Below are 21727 nucleotides of genomic sequence, written 5' to 3'. Positions count from 1 at the left end.
CTGATATACATCATGCTTTACAAATGATGTGAGGTCTGCTACTACGGCTCCAGGATACAGTTGGCCAGTTACATGACGTTTTTCATGCAGAGCTGATGAATTATAAAATGCATCATCTGCTGCTCACAGAACACAGAAATATAACACACTCATTTAGTACCTCTTATGAGGGAGAGATGCAGATTTATTTCAAGAGTAATCCACTTTAGAAATTAAATACTTCAATTAAAAGTCTCAGCACAAAGACCAGCCTGACTCTATCCATGGTTCAAAAATACAAGGACCATACACCTCTAATGGCTTGCTAATTACCATTTATCGTGTTTGTGTAGGCCATAGATACATAGCTTCCTGAGGTCACAGTGAGGTTGCCAGATTTGGTAACATTGTACAGAGACCAAAACCTTTGCTCACCAACCGTATCTGGCAACCTACAATATGGCCAGAGAGGCTGCACAGAAGTCGGGGCGGTTGGATACGCTGTTTTTCATCAAGTAGTAGTTCTAGCATGTAACCCCATCTAAAACCCCAAACTGTGGTTTTTATATTTGTTTCTTTACAGTTCAAACAAACAAGCTCCAACATGTTCATCAGTGAGCTTTACACAGAGCCAGACTTCCTGTTTCCCCCTGCATCCAGTCTTTATGCTACGCTCAGCTGAACATAGCCCGACTCTGGGTTCGTACTCAACGCAGAGACGTGAGGTTGACATCAATTTTGTCATTTTAATCTTGGAGAGAATTTCAGGTAGATATTGGCCCTCTCGTCTCACTCTCAGAGAAAGAACAAAATGCTAAACTACTTGTTTAAATTTTTTTTTTTTTTGATTAAATGTTGATAAGATGTTCAGTCCACATCTGTGTTATATGTTTGTATTTTCTTACTGTGTTTCTCGATGGCTTCAATGAGTCTCAAAACAACCACAGGAGCCGTTTCAGACAGAAGCTCCGCCTCCATACCTGAGAGAGCAAGAGAGAGAGAAATTCATCGTTATTATTATTATTTATTAATATAAAAACAGCCATGAATCTTTCTTTACGACACCCCCAACTATTTACAATAAACTCCACCATTTCTTTTTAATGTGCCTGCCATCTTCACTTTGCATAAACTGTCTATTTTTTAAAAGTATATTTAGGAAAGAAAATCATAAAATCTTATAGAAGCCGTCAGAAACTGAATGTGTCACACACGCATAAATTCTACACTACACTACCACTGTACTATAACCTGGAACCTGGATTTCATTTGCATCTGTGTTCTACATTAGGTGTGCAGCAGGTGTGCTGCTTTGGGGCTGAACATGGACACATGAAGTGAAAAAAAATAAAAAAGCTGTTAAAGGCCACAGGGAAAGAGTTTTGTGATGTATTAATACTTTTCTTGGCCAGTTATTAGAACTAGAGCACTTTTCTCACTGTTTCTGCAACACATCCATCTAAACACGTTTGTATGTGTGTGTGTGTGTGTGTGTGTGTGTGTGTGTGTGTGTGTGTGTGTGTGTGTGTGTGTGTGTGTGTGTGTGTGTGTGTGCGCCTCCAGGGAGCATGTACTGCTGCCTGAATAACCAGCACATACACACACACAGACACAGAGCAGTGTAAAGACCTTGTAAATGTCAGTGTTGAGTTCATACACAGGTCAAAACTTCACATGCCAAAGGCTGATGGCACGACCCAACCTTAAAAGGACAGACACACACACACACACGCATGGATGTCTTGTTTATACAAAATAAAAGAGAAAAAGGCCAACACAACCTGACATAAAAGAACCACACACAAACACTATTAATGAAAACACACACACAACATACACATGACTAATGCAGAGATTACACATACACAAAGGAGCTTATGAGTTTGGCAGAGGGAGGTTATCTGTATTATAAAGGCTCACAAGGTAAATTCACCCTAATGCACATTTTCACAGCACAAATTCGACAACACAGTTATATCACATCATCACTACGAGACTCTTTAACAGAAATACTGTTTTTATTCAGTACTTTCAACATCACTGTCAAACTTCTGTCAGAGGAACTCACAACCAATATTTCACATTAAAAGCCCACCAGCAAGGGGAGGGATGGTGTCCTATGAGTGACAAGAACCAGGGCTGCAACTAATGATTATTTTCATCATTTATTAACCAGATAATGAACTGTTTGGTCTATAAAATGTCAGACAATACTAAAAGCTGCCAATCACAGTTCACGAGAGCCCAAGACGATGTCTTTTCAATAGTTCAACACTCATTAATATTCAGATTATTATCCCATAAAACCAAGAAAGGCAGAAAATCCTCAGTGAACCCAGCGGATGCTTTGGCTGTTTTCAGCTTTAAAAAATGGCGTTTAAAATAAAATGATTATCAGCTGCAAATTAATTTCCTGCTTCAGCTTTTGATGAAATATCTGCACAGGAAGTTCTAAAGTTTAACTAAGAGTAGCTTCAAAGCAAGCGAAAAAAAACACCACTTGTTATTCTATACATTCTGGTATAAAACCTCAACCTATAGATGCAAACAGGAAGTGGAGAAGTGCGTTAAAGCAATCTGAATAAAAAAGCAGGTTCAGTAAAAAGCTACTGAGCCCTAACCCCGTTCATTTCTGCTTCATTTCTCCTTCATTCGTGTTGTACTGTGCAGCCTTCCTGTCACATCCATATCACGGCACACAGCATCTCCAGCAGCGTACCGTTAATAATCTGCTCATGTTTCCATCACCTTCCTTTGTTCTCTCTCTACCTCTTTCTTCTTCCATCTCTTCGGTTCCGCTCAAGTTTTCCCTTTCCTCCTTTATTTCGTCCACATCTCGCTCTCACCTCTCCTTCTCTCCTCTCATCCTCTTAATCATCCTTTTCTCTGCTCTTCATCTTCATCCCTGCTCACTCTCTTCTGCTCACTTAGGCTTTCTCACCCTCGCTTCCCGCATCAGATATTCCCTCACTCCTCTGTTGTGCTGTTGACAGTTGTGTCATATCACAACACACACACACACACACACAGTCAAGTCACAGTAATACCGATTTAAATGACACTGATGTATGATTGTGTATGCACACACAAACACACACAAACACATGATCCAATAATTGTATTAATAATTTGTCAGGGAAACAACAACACACACATATCTGCTGTGTTTACAGCTGTACAGACCTGTATCTGCTGCACTGACTGTGTTTATATGAGTTGTTGGTATTGTTTCAGGTGTGTGTGTGTGTGTGTGTGTGTGAGAGAGAGAGCAATGAGAAGCGGCAGAGGAGTTTCGGAGATATAGGTCATTAAATGTACAGTGCTTCCATTAACGTCACTGTCACAACACATCACTGAGGCAATATCTCACCCAGAGGAGAGGAGAGGAGAGAGAGGGGAGGACAGAGGGGAGGACAGAGAGGAGAGAGGAGGACAGAGAAGAGGAGTAGAGAGGAGAAGAGAGGGGGGAGAGAGAGGAGGAGAGAGGAGAGAGAAGAGGAAGAGAAGAGGGGAGAGGAGCGCAGGAAAGAGAGGGGAGGAGAGAGAGAGAAGGAGGAAGAGGAGAGGACAAAGGAGACCAGAAAGAGTGAGACAGAGAGAGGAGTAGGAGAGGAGAGGACAAAGGAGACCAGAAAGAGTGAGACAGAGAGAGGAGAGGAATAGGAGAGGACAAAGGAAATCAGAAAGAGCGAGATAGAGAAGAAGAGATGGAGGGAACAAAGACAAAGAGGACAAAAAAGCTGAGACAAGAGGAGAGGATGAAAAAGAAACTGACTGAGATGAGTAGAAGAATGGAAGAGGACAAGAGACAGAAGAGAGGGAAGACAAAAGAGGAGAACAAAGGACAAAAGGAAAGAATGGATGGAAAGAGCAGGATGTAGAAAGGAAGAGATGAGCAGCAAAAGCAAAGAGGACAAAAGAAGACAAGAACAAAGACAAGAGGAGAGGAGAGGAGAGAAGAGAGGAGAGGAGTGAGGGATGAAGCCAAGCAGTGGTTCAGTTCTGCAGACCCTCCTACCAGCTCCTATAGAGAATGTATGGCGTCGCACACAAAGACTCAAACAGATCAGCACACACAAACATGCAAACACGCAAAGACACCGACACACAAACACACAGTTGGCAACAGATTCAGTGTGCAAGTCAGATCAACAGGCAGACACACAATCATAAACATACAATAAACACTGGAGATACACAACTGTGTCAGTGAGAGAGACAAAGAGATGGAAATGCACAAAACCACAGAGTGTGTCCGTGTGTGTGTGTGTGTGATTATATAGTCACTCCCCTCCACCTGCCCCCACCCCCCGGTCACTGAGGTGTTCTGTCATTAAAACATGCTCCATTGCACTATACTGCACACACCCTATACTGCACTGTATACGCACTCATAAACATACATGCACTCACACACACATTCTCCTCCTCTACTTGCTGTCATTCCCTTCCTGCTGCATGGACACAAAGAGACTTAAACTCACATGAAGATGCATATATACACACACACACACACACACTTTCACACACTCAAATCTGTGTTCTCCCTGCAGATAGCTGTGGTTGCTGATCGGCAATGTTTGAAAATGATTTATTGATCAGTAGAATTGACATTATGAAGTAGACCCTGAACCGCTGTTCTTTTCCATTTTAAATGATAATACACACACACACACACACACACACACACACACACACACACACACACATAAACCTGAGCATCAAGATTACAGTGGAGTTATAGATTGAGATGCCTATATTACAGCTAAGGCACACAGTGCTTATGGGGCTTCAGAAGTCATATATTAGGATATGCTGTCTTGATGTATAATAAATTACATTTAGGTCAAATACTTAAACACTGAGTATGAAAGGGGAAATTCATTTATATTTGATTTTCACAGGAGATGATAAGCAAGTTTGATCTTGTTGGTCCCTCTGCGGAGACTCAACGTTTCTGATCTCTCCCCTTTTTCTCCATCAGACAGGAGAGCTGCAGCAGGCAGTAACACGCTGTGACACCAGGGGGCAGCTGACTCCAGACCTGCCTGGACGGTACTGTGGCCTTCCATCTGAGAGCTGCTGCAGAGGGAAGTCACATGCAGGAGTGTAAGGGTCAGTTCTGTCATTGCAGGAGGACAAAAAAACTTGCTTCCCACAGTGTTTCTACATGAAAAAATGACTGAATGGATGTGTAATAAGATCCGCTCTGATGCAATATAAAGATTAGGTTCAATGTGACTGACACTTTCTGGGGCTCAAGTTTTAGCCTCAATGAACTCAGTGAATCTATAGCAGCACTTCATCTGACTGTAGCACTTCTGATTGGTTTACTACTCTTTGTCAATCAAACCTGGGAATACTGTTTGTTCATGTTATTTTGTCTGTGCTGCACTCAGTTTGTTTTCCCACTTGGTCAAAATTATGTATATGACTTTAATTTAAATTAATTTTTCCTATAAAATATTGTTCTGATTAGGAAAATATGGACAGTACAGTACAGAGTTTCACAGATCAGCCATGGACAGCGCATAAGTCAAGTAAAGTCAATTGAGTATGAGAGCAGAATTTTTTTTTTTGTCCCCAGTATCCCGAACAAATGACCTCTGTGTCCCATGTGGCTGCAAAGTTAAAACCAAACATGAGTTCCCAGAATCGCAGTGATATGCCCGTCTCCCCTCTGCTCCTGCACTCTGCTCGTGGTGTGATTTGCTGAACGAATGCCAACTCTCTCTGGATTTGTTGTGAGGTTTTTTCATTTTTTTCTTCTGCTGCGACCGATTCTTCATCTGACCTGTTCTACCACAACGTTAAAATGAACTGTAGGTCTGGATATGAGACAGATGGACAGGTAGGCAGAAAAACAGATAGAAAGAGAGAGATGAGGTGCAGAGCTGAGGTGACCTGTGGGCTGCTGGAGCGTGACGGCTGTATCCTGTTACCAATGTGAAGGCTTGAAATGACAATCTCCTCTCTGCCGCTGCTAATATAATTCTTCACCTCCTCTTCCTCCTCTTCCTGATTGCCAATCTCTCTGGTTTCTCTGCTCTCCTACTGCTCACCTTCCTCTTTGTTCTGCACTGTTCTTTGTTTCTGATCTTCTCTTCTCAAACCTTCCTTCTTTTTAGTTTAGTAGCAGCCAAGTATTTTTGTGGCGTCAAAGACCAGACTTAGGCTTCTTTCACTTTCACGTTTCGTAGTTGTTTTCAGTTTGAAGATAAAAGAAATGTGAACATTACCCAACTAGTCACACTCATGTTGTACTTTTGCTGTTTCCTACTTGAAATAAATGTCCTGTATGAGCTGATCGTGTAGAAATGGAGGACCACTGGATCTGAACCAAATGTGTTAACCCATGCATAATCAGCAAAGTACACCAGGTACAGAATTTACTGTCCGGGATCAATAAAACGAATTGAAAACCATGTTTCTTCAATGTTTTACACAAATCAAAAGAACCAAACCAGAATGTTAGCCAATACAATGGGGGGAGGTGATATTTCAAAAATCAATAGACACGTCTTTCAAGACACAATGTCCTGATCATTCAATTCATGAACTTTGCTGATTTTTTTAAGTAGAAACTGGTTTACATGAAAATTGCTCACCTTTATAAACATGCTAGCTTAGCCTTTTCAGCCCAGTTAGTGTAAAGAGCCTGATGTTTTTTACTCGTGTATTGAATCTTAAACACCACGCAGGGAAGACCCTCTGCAGTAGTGATATTAGCAGCTAAGCCTCCGTAAAAAGCCCAGTGAAACCTTGATCCTCCATCTCCTCCTGGCCAATCTCCCATGACAGCCTCCTGGTTGAGGAAGTCCTGCCTCTGTGCTCCCCATGGGCCCCATGGGACAGACAGCCAGGCCCACAAGGCCAGCACACACACATACAGGCTTACTGTACAGTATGTGACACTCACAGACACGGATGCACACATATACATACATTAGCATTCATGTATACACGTGTATGCATGCAAACATGGAGGCTGCCTTTGTCTGGAAATTTAAGTTTCAATTTATAAGTCTCTCACTGTAAAAACACTGATTTACATTCATGAAGCAGAAACAGTCAGACACTAGCTCAGTGCTATAGATGATGTCTCTCACCACAAACAAGTACAAGTCATCTGTCTTGGTTTGTGACCCCATATACTTCAGTGTTAGCATGACCATCCTCAATATGCATCTTAAATGCACATTCTGTCTCCTAGACATTTCCAGAGTAATGTGAGACTCCATTTGTGTTGAAATATGATGATGCATATATTTTATTTCAGCTTTCATTGCCTTGACTTTGGAAATCACTTCTATTGTTTGTCTTTGTTCACATCTCCCAGTAAAGAGAGACAACAGACATCAGTCCACATTAAAGGAGACAGATGCAGCGACTTAGGGCTCCAACATGCTACATGATGACCTGCATGCCAAAAGACTGTGTGTGTGCATATTTTTGTAGTTGCATTATTCACATTGTGTTGCATTGTGGGTACTCAACTCCCACTAGAAAATTTTGGTGGACCAGGTATTTTAGGTTGAGTGTTTTGAGGGTAAATCTTCAGAGAATTAATGAAGCATCATCTCTCACCAAAACTCAGTGTTGGTTTCTCTGAACCCATCTTATGGTCCTTCCCTTCAATTTACCAAAATGCTTTGGTTAAACATAACGAAATTTGAATAAAAGAAGCAGCAGTTTTGGAAAGATGAATTATTTTAGAAGCCAATGGAAAAAAAAAAAACAGAAACAAAAACATTCTGTTTTGTCATTGAGCTTTAAGGAGCAGGGACCTGCAGCTCTACAGTTTCTGTGGGTTCAGAACAAACAATAAAATGTGTGTAATTCTGAAGCTACAGTGAAAAGTTTGTGACCTGTGACTCAGTGATTCTGTGCTTTTGAGCCGAGCGTGATTTAAATCACTGCTGACCATTTTCCAAATCCTACTCCAAGCCCGTGGATTGAGTTTCTTCCCAGCATGCACTATACTCAGATCATTTCTTTATACTATATAAAATAAAAGTCAGCTTGCACAGCCAAGTAATCCATCACAGAAAATAGTTTTGTCACATTTTTATTTTTTAGTCGAAGTTAAGTTATTACTGTTATGAAAACTGCACTTCCTGAGGACATGTGGTCGTCTGAGGTCTGGGAGAAAGCTGCTAATCAATGCAAGATGTTTAAAAAGTCGAATTTTCACAGCTTTCATGCCTCATGTGTTTCTACTGGACTTTAGATTTTTAGACAACTAACCACATCACAACTTTAACTTCAATTCAGTTTCCTTGTCAGGAAGAACTTTTCAGTTAAATGTTCTCTTCTCTGAGGTAATAATATTATGTCTGCTTTTTTTCAGCGCTCATATTGCTCATAAGGTCACATTAAAATTAATTTCATAATTAATTTTATTTGCCGTCTGTGTTTCATTACTGCTTCTGCGGAATTCAAATGTAGAATACCAATAATGCTGCAGTTCATATCAATCCAGTCAGTAGCTTGTTTGATTAACAGCCAAATGAATGCTGAACATCAAATCCAGTCTGGGACCCTACAGAGTCTCTTTAATTCATCCTCCTCTCTCTTTTTTCTCTCTCCTTCTCATCATCAAACTGGCATCATGTTACCAAACCACCCCACGCTCTGTTCAACAGTGAAGACATCATTAATGCAAAGGACTAGCCTCAGGTTCGCATTCACCTTCGAACAGACTTCATTCACAGTGAGTGAATAGCGAGTAACTTGTGTTGTTTGGCTCAGGTCTGGATTTCTCTAAGTCTCTGTGTTTCTTTGCACAACTCAACAAAGAAACACCAAGAAGGAATTATGCACTGAAATTGCATAGTAAGAATAAGAATTATATAATAAGAATTATGCAAAAACTGTACATTTGGAAAACTCAGCAAACAGACACTTAACACTTTTCATGTATGGAAGGACACAGCATTTTCTGCATTAAAGATTCAACTTATTCAATTCAATTGCTCAGATTTTAGTGTTCTGGTGTCATTTGTTGAATTAACTCAGAATTTATGTTGTAATAAAAGTCACAAACCCAGTAAACACATTTTCTTAGGTTCTGTATTTAGGTCCAATTTTGATGTCTGCAATGAATTCTGGGAAACCGATGCAGGCACATGGGGCATGTTCAAAGCGAAATCTGAGCAGAGCCTCAGTGGACATGAACACTGAATAATTTATCAGGATAATGGTGGGTGTGTGTCAGAGAGGCTAACTGAATGTCAGTGCCATAATGAACCGGCTGGAGTGTGTGAACATTCATGGGTGTGTGTTCAGGTGTTAGAGTGTGTTGAGTTTTTTTGTGTTTGCATGCAGGCACACATCCTAATGATGTGACAGTACTGTGTGTGTGTGTGTGTGTGTGTGTGTGTGTGTGTGTGTGTGTGTGTGTGTGTGTGTGTGTGTGTGTGTGTGTGTCTCCCCTGATAACAGTCCAGCCCTCGTTGATGTGATGCCTGAATGGACTTTATTGATATGTTACCCTGTATGCACCCCCGTAGGAATAAAAACTCTACATCTATTAGATCAATGAACAATGTCTGTGTGTGTGTCTGCAGGCAAAAGCTATGAGATCAGCACAACATTGTCCATCATGGTGGATGCCAGGTCACATACACATAAACTGATGGTGTGAGCATCGAAAAACATTGCTTTCCAAATATTTCCCCACTGCTCCCACTTTGCAAAAAGACACAGACTTTCATAACTCTGTTTTCAAAACATATCCACACTTTGTAAAAATGTCCACTGTCCCAAAGATACCTTCACTTTCTAAAATGTTCTTACTTTCCAGAAATTACTTCACTTTTGACAAGATATATTCACTCTTCAAAAACATCTTCACTTCCCAAAATTCCTTCAAAATACTGTTCTGATTTTACAAAAGTGTCCACAACTTCCTAATATCCAAAATGGCACTTTTCCAAACTATCGGGGGGACGGGGAAACATGAATACAGCAGAGGACAAAAGACAACAAAAAGTGTGTTTCATCAGTACGCAACATGTGTGTTTGAATCCTGATGTGCCTGATCTGCCAGTCACACTGACCTCTGACCTTCGGCGTGTGTTTGGGCATGCATGATGCTTGTGTCACATTTCACCTTTATGTATGCCGGCAGCAGCTCTCCACACATTTGAATTCCTCGGTGTGTGCGTGTCACATTTCGTGCTACACACAGTTCCCATGCAGAATGTGTGTGTGTGTGTGTGTGTGTGTGTGTGTGTGTGTTGCAGCCTGTGCAGGATCCAGGGCTGCTCCAACCTTTGGCAAAGAATTCAGGTTATTTCTGCTCGAAGCTTTTGCCTTTGGCTGAACTTGTATAATCTGGTAAATTCCCATCATGCCTCTTGCTTTTTGTTGGCCAGCAACTGTGAGAAAAAACTACGACAAAGTGTGAGAGCCAACCAGAGAGAGAGAAAGAGAGAGAGAGCCAAGAGGCCGAGCCCAAAGCGAGGGTGAAATACTGGGCACAGGGTGTGTGTATGTGTGTCACATCTGAGTTATAAAAACAGGAAATACACTAAAATTCCTGATTGGCCTGCAGCTACACACACACACACACACACACACACACACACACACACACACACACACACATACACACCTATCCGGCATTACGACCACCTGCCTAATATTGTGTTGGTCCCCCTTTTGCTGCCAAACAGTCCTGACCCATCGAGGCATGGACTCCACTAGACCCTTGAAGGTGTGTTGTGGTATCTGGAACCAAGATGTTAGCAGCAGATCCTTTAAGTCCTGTAAGTTGCGAGGTGGGGCCTCCATGGATCGGACTCGTTTGTCCAGCACATCCCACAGATGTTCGATTGGATTGAGATCTGGGGAATTTGGAGGCCAAGTCAACAACTCAAACTCATTGTTGTGCCCCTCAAACTGTTCCTGAACCATTTTTGCTTTGTGGCACATTATCCTACTGAAAAAGGCCACAGCCATCAGGGAATACTGTTTCCATGAAAGAGTGTACAGAGAGAAAGAGAGAGGAATCTGTACATCCAGTAACTGCCACAGTTCAGGATTGCAGTGCAGAGACCACAACCTTGCCATTAAATTATTCTTCCATAACCTACAGTATAGTGCAGTGTGTGTGTGTGTGTGTGCGCGCGAATACACAATCATACATCACTGCCTGATGTACCATTTGTCTATATTATACATTAATGAGAGCACAAGAGCCGGCGTGCATTCACAACCAAACACAAACACACTAAAATGAAATCTCAACACTTTCCTTTCTTGAATATACCCATCAGCAGATTCCTCTTACTTTCATGAATACAAATGTACTCGGTGGCCATCAACCTTTAACCGTTTCTACTGACCTTCTGCAGACACACAAAGCAGCAACACACTCAAACACGCTCAGAGGGATTCTAATACAACAAAAGATTTGTTTTCATGCTCACTGTGCAGGCTCGCTGTGAAGGACAAATGAGCAGATTTATATAATATTTCTCCAGGGCCATTCTATGCAAGTACTCTGAATAGAACATAATGCACACTGCATGGCTGGAGAGGGAAGAAAGAAGAGATGTATGGAAAAAAATCATGAGAAAGGAAAAAAGGGAGGGATGAATTAAGAGAGAGAGAGAAAAAAACAGCCTGTTCACACTTCTTTCAGAAGCAAAAAGTTCACACACAAAATGCAAAAACACACACACACACGCAGGTGAGCAAAACCATAACTACAATTTCAATCTGTGAGGAGTAGCTCAGACACACAGTTCCATGTTAACACTGCTCAGAGGGATGAAAGACACCGATCACAACGAAGGGACAAATAATTCACAAAACATCAACCTCAGATACACAAATTCACTGTTCAGTTCATTGTTGATTTTTGTGAATTTGGGGAAACTGCTTAGTGTTCCACACACACAGACACGCAGGTATATTAACGGCCAGCAACTCATTTTAACATTTTCTTTTCTTATTTTTTTTCCGTCCGAGAGAACAACACCACATAACGAGTGGACAATCTTCCCTTATTCCTGGGAACACACAGGCTTAGAGCACCCAGACCACATACAAACACAGTTTCAGTCTAAGTGTCAGCTGCCTACCGAAGTGTGTATAATCCCCTATACTGAGCCGTCCTATATATTGTCACAGTAATTGCAGAGAGGTAAACAGCAGAAGCTCACTCAGCGCTGTGGGCTGATATGAAGCTGTATGTAACAGAGCTGTGGGCACTGAGTCACATTAATATTTGACTAGGACTGCTGACATGCTGTGCGCCTGTGCTGCTCTCTCTCTCTCTCTCACACACACACACACACACACACACACACACACACACACACACACACACACACACACACACACACACACACACACACAGGGAGCCTCAGATCTGCATCACTCCAGGCAATCTGTTATTCTTTATGTTGGAACAAAGCTCATTAATGGAGGTAAAAACAAGACAAATCTCTGGGATAAATGAACACAATTACACAGACACACACAGATATGTGGGGAAAAAAACATACACACATATGTAGACATACACATATATACAATATACACAAAGAAATGAAGCAGACAACCACATTGTCCCTGTGGATAACAAAGTAAAGGCACAGTAACTGCTGTCTTTTCTTTAGAGAAGCTCTTCAACCAAATTACAAAAAAAAAATGCTCATTTCACCTTTACTCACTAATTTAACTAATCTAACTCATCCATATGGAGAGTTTCAGTTTTATTTGGCCAAATTTCAAGAATTCTACCTCAAACCCAACACAAAGGAGACGAATAAAACCTGGATCGAGATGCTGAAGGAATTATAAGATGACAAAATGAAAAATGTTCTGGTTACTCTGCATAGTCCACAAACCTTTACCACTGAGGACAATTACTGCCTGAGTCAAATTTAATCTGAAGAAAGAAAATAATAAGAAGCTGCCCACACAGATCGACTAAACCTAATTGTTTTTTGGACAGAGTTCTCTTTAGCTCAATTTAGTACTTCCGTACATTTAACTGTTACACTGTTTTAGTAGTTAGTTTGTTTACTGATTATTTGTATTTTTATGCCTCTGTGCAGGCGACAACTGCAGCCTGAGGCTTTATGTGTCCGTCCATCCACCCCATTCTTGTGAACGCGATATCTCAGGAATTTCTTCAAATTTGGTGGTGACCAAAAGGTCAAAGGTCATCTTCACTGTGGCATCATACCATTTCACTGAAAAACAACTTTTCTGGCCATTATTCAAAGCTATAACTTTACCACATTGGGATCCACCCTGAAACTGCGGAGAACAGATCATGTGTGTGAAGTCTGCTGTCGAAGCTACAACTCTGTGTCCTATCAGAATCAGTTTTATTGCCCAAGCATGTGAACACATAGAGGGGCAACAGAGGCATAAAACCATGAGGAGATCATTAGTTGTTATAATAGATATTTATTAAATTAACTACAGTGAAAACTGAAGATTAGGAACTGGGTGCAGGTGGAGGTTCTGCTGCTGAGGGTCACAGTTGCCACACTCCAGATGTCAGTCAGTGCTTATTTCAACATCATATACGATGCGTCAGCGTGTTGTGCACACACACATTACACACACAGTTTCAGACCAGTCTCAGCTCTCTCAGAAGACCAAATCCAGCTTCACCCTTTCACTCTGATCTTGGATGAGTAATTCAGCACCAAGCTGTCAGCAGCTGTTAACACAAACTTCAGGCCTCGTTACATTTCTCCATCTCGCCACATTTCTAGTAAACATTTCTGTTTTCTTTCTCTGAAGATTTCTTTCTTTCTTTTCATGAAGTGCCTCTAATTTCTTCTCTCGCCCTTCATATTAACACAGTTCTCCTCCCCTCCGTCCCTGCGGGGTGGGACAGTGACAGATTGCTGTTGACCCCCATCACAGCTCTCTGACCCCGTCCAGTTTTTCTGGAGGCAGAAGGAGAGCAAGAGGACTGTGTCAGCCACAAGAGGTGGTGACAGCCCATCTCAGGGAATTCATCTCTGTGTGGGAATCTGAAATCAGACATTTCAGGAATTTATGTCTCATCCACTTTATTACATGATCCACTTTGTCTCTTTCCTCACATGACTGTAGATTTTGAGTAAGTTCATCATTCATCTAATCACCATACTCCACTGTAATTGAGTAGTAAAATGAAAGAAGCTCCAGTTAAAGCTTGAACAATGGAAACACAACATTTCTATTAGTTTCATGAATTTCTGTGAGGAAGGTTACAGACCCATCACTCCACACAGATCTAATGTTTTCCTGTGCTGCAGTTTTTCATCTCCTGAGTGCAGTGAAAGCATCAGTGGACATTTAAATGTCCATGATTCTTGTTTCTATTTAGTTTTCATCAACACACCAACCTCACCTCAGCCAAGAGTAAAAACATTTTTCAAGTATTTAAATATTTCCTATAAATTTCCAACATTTCCACTCTGTTTTTTTTAAATGCACAAATTGAAAATGTGCAAAGAAACATGTGGATGGAAACACATGTAGTAACCACAACAGTGTTTCCTACATGTAGTTTAAAGCTCCTTTACAAAGTGAAGTGAAGTAAAAACAACTCAGGTGTCTGTCATTTGCATAAAGTCTTAATGTCTTTGCAGAGTCTTTGGGTCTTGGCAGTAAGTGCCAGCATGTGCACTGAGGTGCACAGTGATTGGCATCCTGTCGTTGACATGAACAATGCCGATTCAGCATCACTGAAAATGTGCCACAATAAGCTGAGCTGCTCATTTTCAACTGTTGTTCCTCGGCCAGAGGGAAAATGATCCATTATAAGAATGAAGCAGACGCCAGGGGGCCATGTGTTGGACTGAGGGTTACCCAGAATTCTGCTGGTGGTTACTGTAAACGACAAAAAGAAGTAAAACTGCATTTCAACAAGCCTGAAGCCTCTGCAGCGTACACACACACACACAAAGAGAGAGAGAGGGAGAACTGGAAATCAATTGTAATTATATGAATCGGTCAGAGTGAAACAAGGTTACAGTCAGAGCACAACGCTCCACACTGCAGTGATCAGCTCATGTTATGTCACAGTTTGGACTCACACATGGCCACAAATGAAATGCTGTGGTCAGTTTGACTGTAACTGCTGCTGCCAGTCATCAAAGTTCTACCCACAATCCCTTGCAAGGAAGTTTCATGCTGGAACTATTGTTTGATGTTGACCCGACATCAACCAACAGTAACTACATCTGTAGTTTCAGTACGTCACTCCCTCTAAAAACCACAAACTGTAGTCGTTATTATTTCTGTATCTGTAGAATTTAAAAAAAGATAAATTGTAGAATTAAAAAGAAGATAAAAAAAAGATTCAAAGTAATATAATCAGTGAGCTTCTGAGCTGACATTTCCCAAAACTAGTAGTTTTAGTTTCAGAGTTGACACCTCTGACTACCCTACAACACAAACACTGTACACAACCTAATTTAAATGCAGATATATTTTAAAGAGACACAAGTTTTAGTGTGAAATCTACAGAAATAAGTGAAAGCTGCTTTAGAGAAGCTCTTCTGTCTCTGTTTTAGCAGGAATCCTTTCTGCAGTCAGCTCTTAATATGAGACGGGGAGAGAACAAAGCAGCAGCAAAGACAAAGAAGCTTTACAGGATGTTTGTGTCACTGCATCGCAGACAGTGCATACATTATTATGCCTTATTATGAAGGGTGCTGTGAGGTGAAGAAAAACTGCAGTAGGAGTGTGAAGTGGTGTAGGTAGCCATTTCTAAATATACACTACTGTAAAATGGTGATAATAACATGGAGGAGTCATAATCTGTCTTCTGTACGTGCTGTGAATTCAGCTTTGTGTTGCAAAGGCAGAATACATCATGAGCACCATCCCCACACACACTGAGTCACCCAGGGGTGCAGCAGAGCGTAAAGATGCTAACCCTGAGTATATTCACCTTTTCAAACATGCATTTTCATGACATGAAGTCAGAGAATAAAACAGAGAGCAGCAGGAGGCTGATGCAACTTACATAAAAAATCAGGTCTAATATATTAATAATGTGATTTTTTTTATTGATCCCTGAAGGAAAATGCTATTTCCACTCACTCCCCTGTTAAAACACAAAGTTGCCTGCAGAGTCCCTCTGTTGGAGGTCGTAGCATTGCAGTGCCTTTCTCAGCGGCACTACAGCAGGGTATTCCTGGTTGTCAAGACGGTTTCAGAAATGCACCATCATGCTGCCATAACACAACAAAACACAGTCTATGTGAATGTAACAGCAGTCAGTTCATGTAAGACTGAAGAATTCGCCAGTGAGACTTAAGCAAATGAGTCCAAACAGCCACCTGACAGAAATCCACCATGTATCTCACAGAAGCTGGGGACCAATACACCTCCCCGCTCACCTGCCTCTCCTCAGTTCACTTCATTTACATGTTCCCTTTCTCCAACCTCATACAGTTAAAGAGCTCCAGCGGGTTTCCTGTGGACTGGATCTCCCCCAGGCTGAGCTGTGGATTAATCTTTACAGGGGCCTCCTCTGGCTGGCCAATGGGCCATTAAATTGAGAGTGAGATAAATAGAAAGATGTGGAGGAAGGAAAAGCTTCATTGTCCTCTCAGTGGGGAGGCAACACTAATGCATGGAGTCATCTGTTCTTAGCCGTGTTATTTTATTATTTACTTATATTAGACATTCATAAATGCATACACAGAACACACACACACAGACCGACACTGTACAACTGCTGAACTTCGTCCTAAACAACCCTTTGTTATTTCAGTAATTGAAAATATTCAATTTCAATTTTTTTTTTCAGCATTTGGATTCTGGCAGATTTTCTTTTTTATTAAACTAAATGCAGTAGTTCATGAGAAAATACCAAAAAAACCTTAACAATGAAAAACCTAATCATCTTTTTCTGCACATACTCAAATTTTATACAACGCAGTCTCACTGAAATCTGTTTACAAGTTTTTGAGATATTCTGTAAAATAACAAGCAAACAGGAGGACAGAGGAACAAGCTCAGCTGATATTGCAGGTTTAGCAGTAACAGTGACCCAAAATAGAGAATTTATACTTAATATTTTTTGGCTTCATGTCAGTGACTTCTGTCTTTGCATTACCCAGTTGGACAGTTGTTTCCCTCAACACAGAGAGTGAACCTGTATTTGACAGAGACAAGTAATAGCTTCAGTTCTATCCATGAATAACTACCCCCCCGCCCCGCTCTCTCTCTCTCCCTCTCTTTCCCAGCTGTCCGTCCTCTCACCACATCAGCTCACCAGCTAATTTCTATGCTGTAGTGGCCACTGAATGTAATTACCCCTTCAGTGTAGATTAGACCAAGTGCTCCCTCTCACTCCATCCAGCTCTAACCTTGAGGATCAGAGGAGCGCTGAGCGTCTTCCCTCCAGGCTCTCTGTCTCTCATTAGCTAATTGAAATGGCTCTGGCTGGGAATGGGGGCAATATGTCAGCTTAACGAGGGAGCCGTTTAGAAGTGATTTGGGAGGCAGAGACCGTCCTTTGGAGGAACCAAGTCAACCGTAAAAACCAAAGGATTCTCAGGAAACACATTTGATGCAGATGCAGCAGATGACATTCACACTTCTTATAAAGGGATAAAGCCAGACCATAATCCTTTGTGGGCTTGAAGTCCCTCCAAAGAGGAGATAGTGAACTTCAACACAGCACACAATGCCAGATAAATCCTCCATAATGTAGGTTTTGTCACCTTTAAATCCTGGATTATTTGTCCAATAGCTGAATATGAACTTTAAACTTTTTTACAAGCACACTAAATGTCTCCACCAACCAACAACCAAACAGCTTCCCTTCCATTATTTTTTATTATCATTTATCTAATCCAGGAAGGAAAGGACAGTCTCCGACATCTAAATGAAAAGGCTTTTCAGTCCTTCAGTCTAAACACACACATATGTTGGTGCCACCATACCTGTTGGGACATTGTGTTTTTTTTCATTCATTCCTAGAAACTAGATTTAAATCCGAACATTAACTGTCAAAATGTCAAAATTCAGGATATAATCCTAAACTTTACCTTGTCATGACATGAATCCTGATTGTTCCCCAGATGCACCTGTGTCGTGTTCCTGCTCCACCGTAGACAAAAGACGTTTACGTTGTTGGCTGTTAATTCTGTTTAGAACTGTTTTGCCAACAATGTATTTTATGAGCCTTGTAAATAGATGTTTGCAGCTTTGTGGCTGTACTTCACTTATTAATTGCTGTAAGCAGCGTACCTTTCCATCTTCATTCTCTCTCTTTATTTCCTGAACACTGTATATTAGCAGCCACAAAGCGTCTTAAACACAGCAGAGAAAACAGCAGTTGGCAAAACAATCTCACCTCAAGGTCAGTGAGCGGCTGTTCAGGTGCTGTCAGCCGTGCTCAGTTGTTAAGGAGCGGTAGAAGCTCCAGTTTCTATTGATGAGATTGTTTCGCAAACAACACAAAATGTGGCTGTTCAGACCAGAACAGGTCGCTTTTTTTTTAATGTCAGTACTTTTCTGATTTATTGATTAATTGTTTAGCGTTTAAAACATGACAAAAATATTCAAACTGCTTGTTTTGTCTGATCAACAATCAAAAACCAAAGAAGATTCGATTTACAATCATAAAAAACTGAGGCTGGAACCAGCAAAAACCTCTAAATGATAAACTGATGACCAAAATTTGTCTCAGTTACTTGAATTTTTTATCGGCTGGCTGATTATTATTGTTCCAGTATAACATCTGCAGCTGTATCCTGCATCTTAACACACACACACACAGAACCGGAGACATCTGGGCCGGGTCGGTGGGATGCCACAACCCTCAGACACAAAGATATTCATTGGCTCTGACCATATTAATACAGTTCAGCTGGAAAAGACTGGACCACAACATGAATGAAATCAGTGAGATTCTCTGCAGCAGCGCTGTTTGTGTGTGTGTGTGTGTGTGTGTGTGTTTCACACTGCCTTGCTCGCTGAGACAACAGAAACTAAGGGATGAAATGAGTGAGAGCTGGAAGAAAGAGGAGGAAAAAGCAATTAAAGCATCTTCTCTAGCTCACCTGGTCTCATGGGATGAAGCGAGGACAGAGACACACACACACACGCACACACATACACACACACACACACACAAAGCAAACTCAGGGGAAAATGAGCTGATTAGAGGTGTCAGACAGGTTTATTAGGTCTGTGTGGACGTATGTGTGTGTCTGTCAGTGGTCACTGTCAGACATCCGCCGCATGGCGAGCAGCACAGCTGGGTCATCGTGTTTATAATTAAGATAAGACTAAGAGGCTGCTGCTATCGCTCCTCTTTAATTCCCATTCCCTCTCCCCTCTTCCTCCTCCTCCTCGTCTCTTTGTCTGCTCATTCTTCTTTTCCTCTGCCCCCCACACCCCCTCAGGTTTCCTATGTCTTCTCCTGGAGCACACCCTATGAGCACTCCTCCCCACCTCCTCCTCAATGCAGGAGGTTGGTGGTGACTAGTTACAGGTCACCTCCGGCAGGTTACAGCCACCTGTTCTGATCACCAGATAACCTGAATGGAAACTTCCTCTGGAGGCGGAAAGACGGTCCTTCAAAAAGAAAGAGACTGTGAAAGAAAACAGAATAAAACAAAAAAAAGAGGAAATAAAACAAAGACAGGAACATGAATAAGGAAGACAGAAGTATGAAAAAAGAAGGAAATACAGAAACAAAGACAGAAGGAAAGCAATAAAAAACTGAGGGAAAGAGAAACAAAGAAAGACAGGGGAAAGAAGAAAAAGACAAAAGATACAGAAAGAGAGACAAAGAAAGATGCTGAAAGACAAAGAAACAAGAATGGACAGAAAGCAAAAAGGACAGAAAGACAGAAAGAAAGAAAGAAAGAAAGAAAGAAAGAAAGAAAAGGAAAGACGAGAATCTCCATTTCCATGCAGGTTAACAGTGGCTGCACAGTGTTTGTATGCAGCTGTAGACAGTAAGAACAAAGGGCTGAGAGACTGTGAGCAGCTCTATGAGCAGAGCTGTGCTGAGATTTGAGGAGGTGGTTCTCCATCCTGAGCTGAGGCTGCTGTGATTCCACCATGGTCTGTATCTAAATGATAATCTTAATGGTGTCCTCCAAATGCTCTGAGGAAGAGCTGGACACTGAAAACCTGCAGAAAGCCTCAGTGACGCCTCTTAAATCTGAATAAATCAATATTTTTGATACTGAAATTGGAAAGCCTATGTGAATGTAACCGCAGTCAGTCCATGTAAGACTGAGTCCCACAGGTGGGATAGTGCATTATAAAGGATTGATAATTATAAAATCATTATATTAAAAGTCAGTTTGTCTATAGCAAAGCAACAAGAGGTAGCTGCTTTACCAAGGCAAAGAAATGTTAACATAAATAAAAAAAAGGAGCTGAAAACAAGAAAAGATAAAATAATCCACATCTCTGACAGCAGAGCTGTCACACATTCACTGTGAGATTCTGCTGGAATCAGACCTGCACTAAGACCCCAAACTTAAAGACGAAGGAATACTGAAGCACATATATTTCAGATGCTGATAACATTCATGTATCTTAGAAACTGATAAACACTAATCCTGTCTATTTTTCCAGCCCAGTGACTTACAGCCTCGTCAATACAGAGATAGCGAACAGTAACACATAATGGCAAATAAATCCCATGCATTTCTCTCCCTCCCTCAAAACCTGCATTCATTATCCGATTAATAACAGCAATGAACTTTACAATGCGTCTCATACAATCGCAGCACGTCCATTGTGGAACGTCAGACTTCCTGTATTAAACCAGAAGAAGTGAATGGGTTTTAATTACACAAGAACTGGTATAAATACCTGAACTACCTTTTGACACTGACATATTCGAGACCTTCTACTTGCAGTGGTTCTCATCATAATGACATAAAGCTCATATTGTTCGCACTGTAGAGTTTTGTGGAGGATCTGTGAGATCAAAGCTAAACACAACACACTCTCCATCAAAGACGCCCGGTGATAGGATTTTTACTCTCATCACCACGCAAACATGGCAGGGTTCAAACAAGCGAGACAAGAAAACGGAGCCATTTGCCGTTGAAATGACTTCCCGGCTCACTAATTGGCTCAACTTGTCCACGTTAAGAGCATTCAACTCACATTATTACTGTCAGGGCTTTTCAACTACGACAAAATGGAATTTATGATTGAATATGATTATTTCCTGGAAGCTGGAAGCTCCGCAGCTATTTGACTTTGTCACTTTGACTGCAGGTTTTTTGGCGTGCTCGTTTTACATCTGGCTCGCGTAGATCGTCTGCTGCTCGCCTCGACAAACAAAGAGAGGCCACAGGAGCACGAGAGCGCTCCTCTCTCCCGTTCATCCCTCTCGCCTCCTCTTTCTCCCTCTCTCTGCACACCTTTCAGCTGGGTGATTAATGAAACATGTAACTCATTTATCATCGCTAATGTCACTTTCCTTAAGACCTGATTTTAATGCTGACCTAGTGGAAAAGACATCTCAGTGGAAGTGAGAGAGGGAAAAAAAAAAGCAGAGGGAGAAACAGCTTGCAGCACAACCTTGAAATGTGTGTCCCTGTCATATGTGGATGTGTGTGTGTGTGTGCTTGTGTGTGTGTCTTAATGGGGTGATGTTGGACTATTAAAACCATTAGGGCTGATCTTCCCGTCACAGGGGTTCGTTCGGCTCCGCAGCTTTTGATTCACTTCAGAGGTCTCACTCTGGACCTTTTATAGGCTCAGTATGTATGTGTGTGTGTGTGTGTGT

At 41.4% G+C, this 21727-nt stretch overlaps 1 protein-coding gene across 1 annotated transcript in view; it reads right to left on the bottom strand.

Moving 5' to 3' along the window:
- pik3r3b (phosphoinositide-3-kinase, regulatory subunit 3b (gamma)) overlaps positions 1 to 21727 on the bottom strand; it is a 191814-nt gene that overhangs the window by 135119 nt on the left and 34968 nt on the right. The window contains exon 3 of the mRNA XM_041039885.1: positions 885 to 959. Within this exon, the coding sequence (XP_040895819.1) occupies positions 885 to 959 (75 nt within the window). The remainder of the gene's footprint in view (positions 1 to 884; positions 960 to 21727) is intronic.

The sequence above is a fragment of the Toxotes jaculatrix genome, chromosome 6 (genome assembly GCF_017976425.1).
Source record: "Toxotes jaculatrix isolate fToxJac2 chromosome 6, fToxJac2.pri, whole genome shotgun sequence".
Lineage (NCBI taxonomy): Eukaryota > Metazoa > Chordata > Actinopteri > Toxotidae > Toxotes > Toxotes jaculatrix.
Note: the sequence above shows the minus strand (reverse complement) of the source record. Positions and strands in the feature narration are given on the sequence as shown.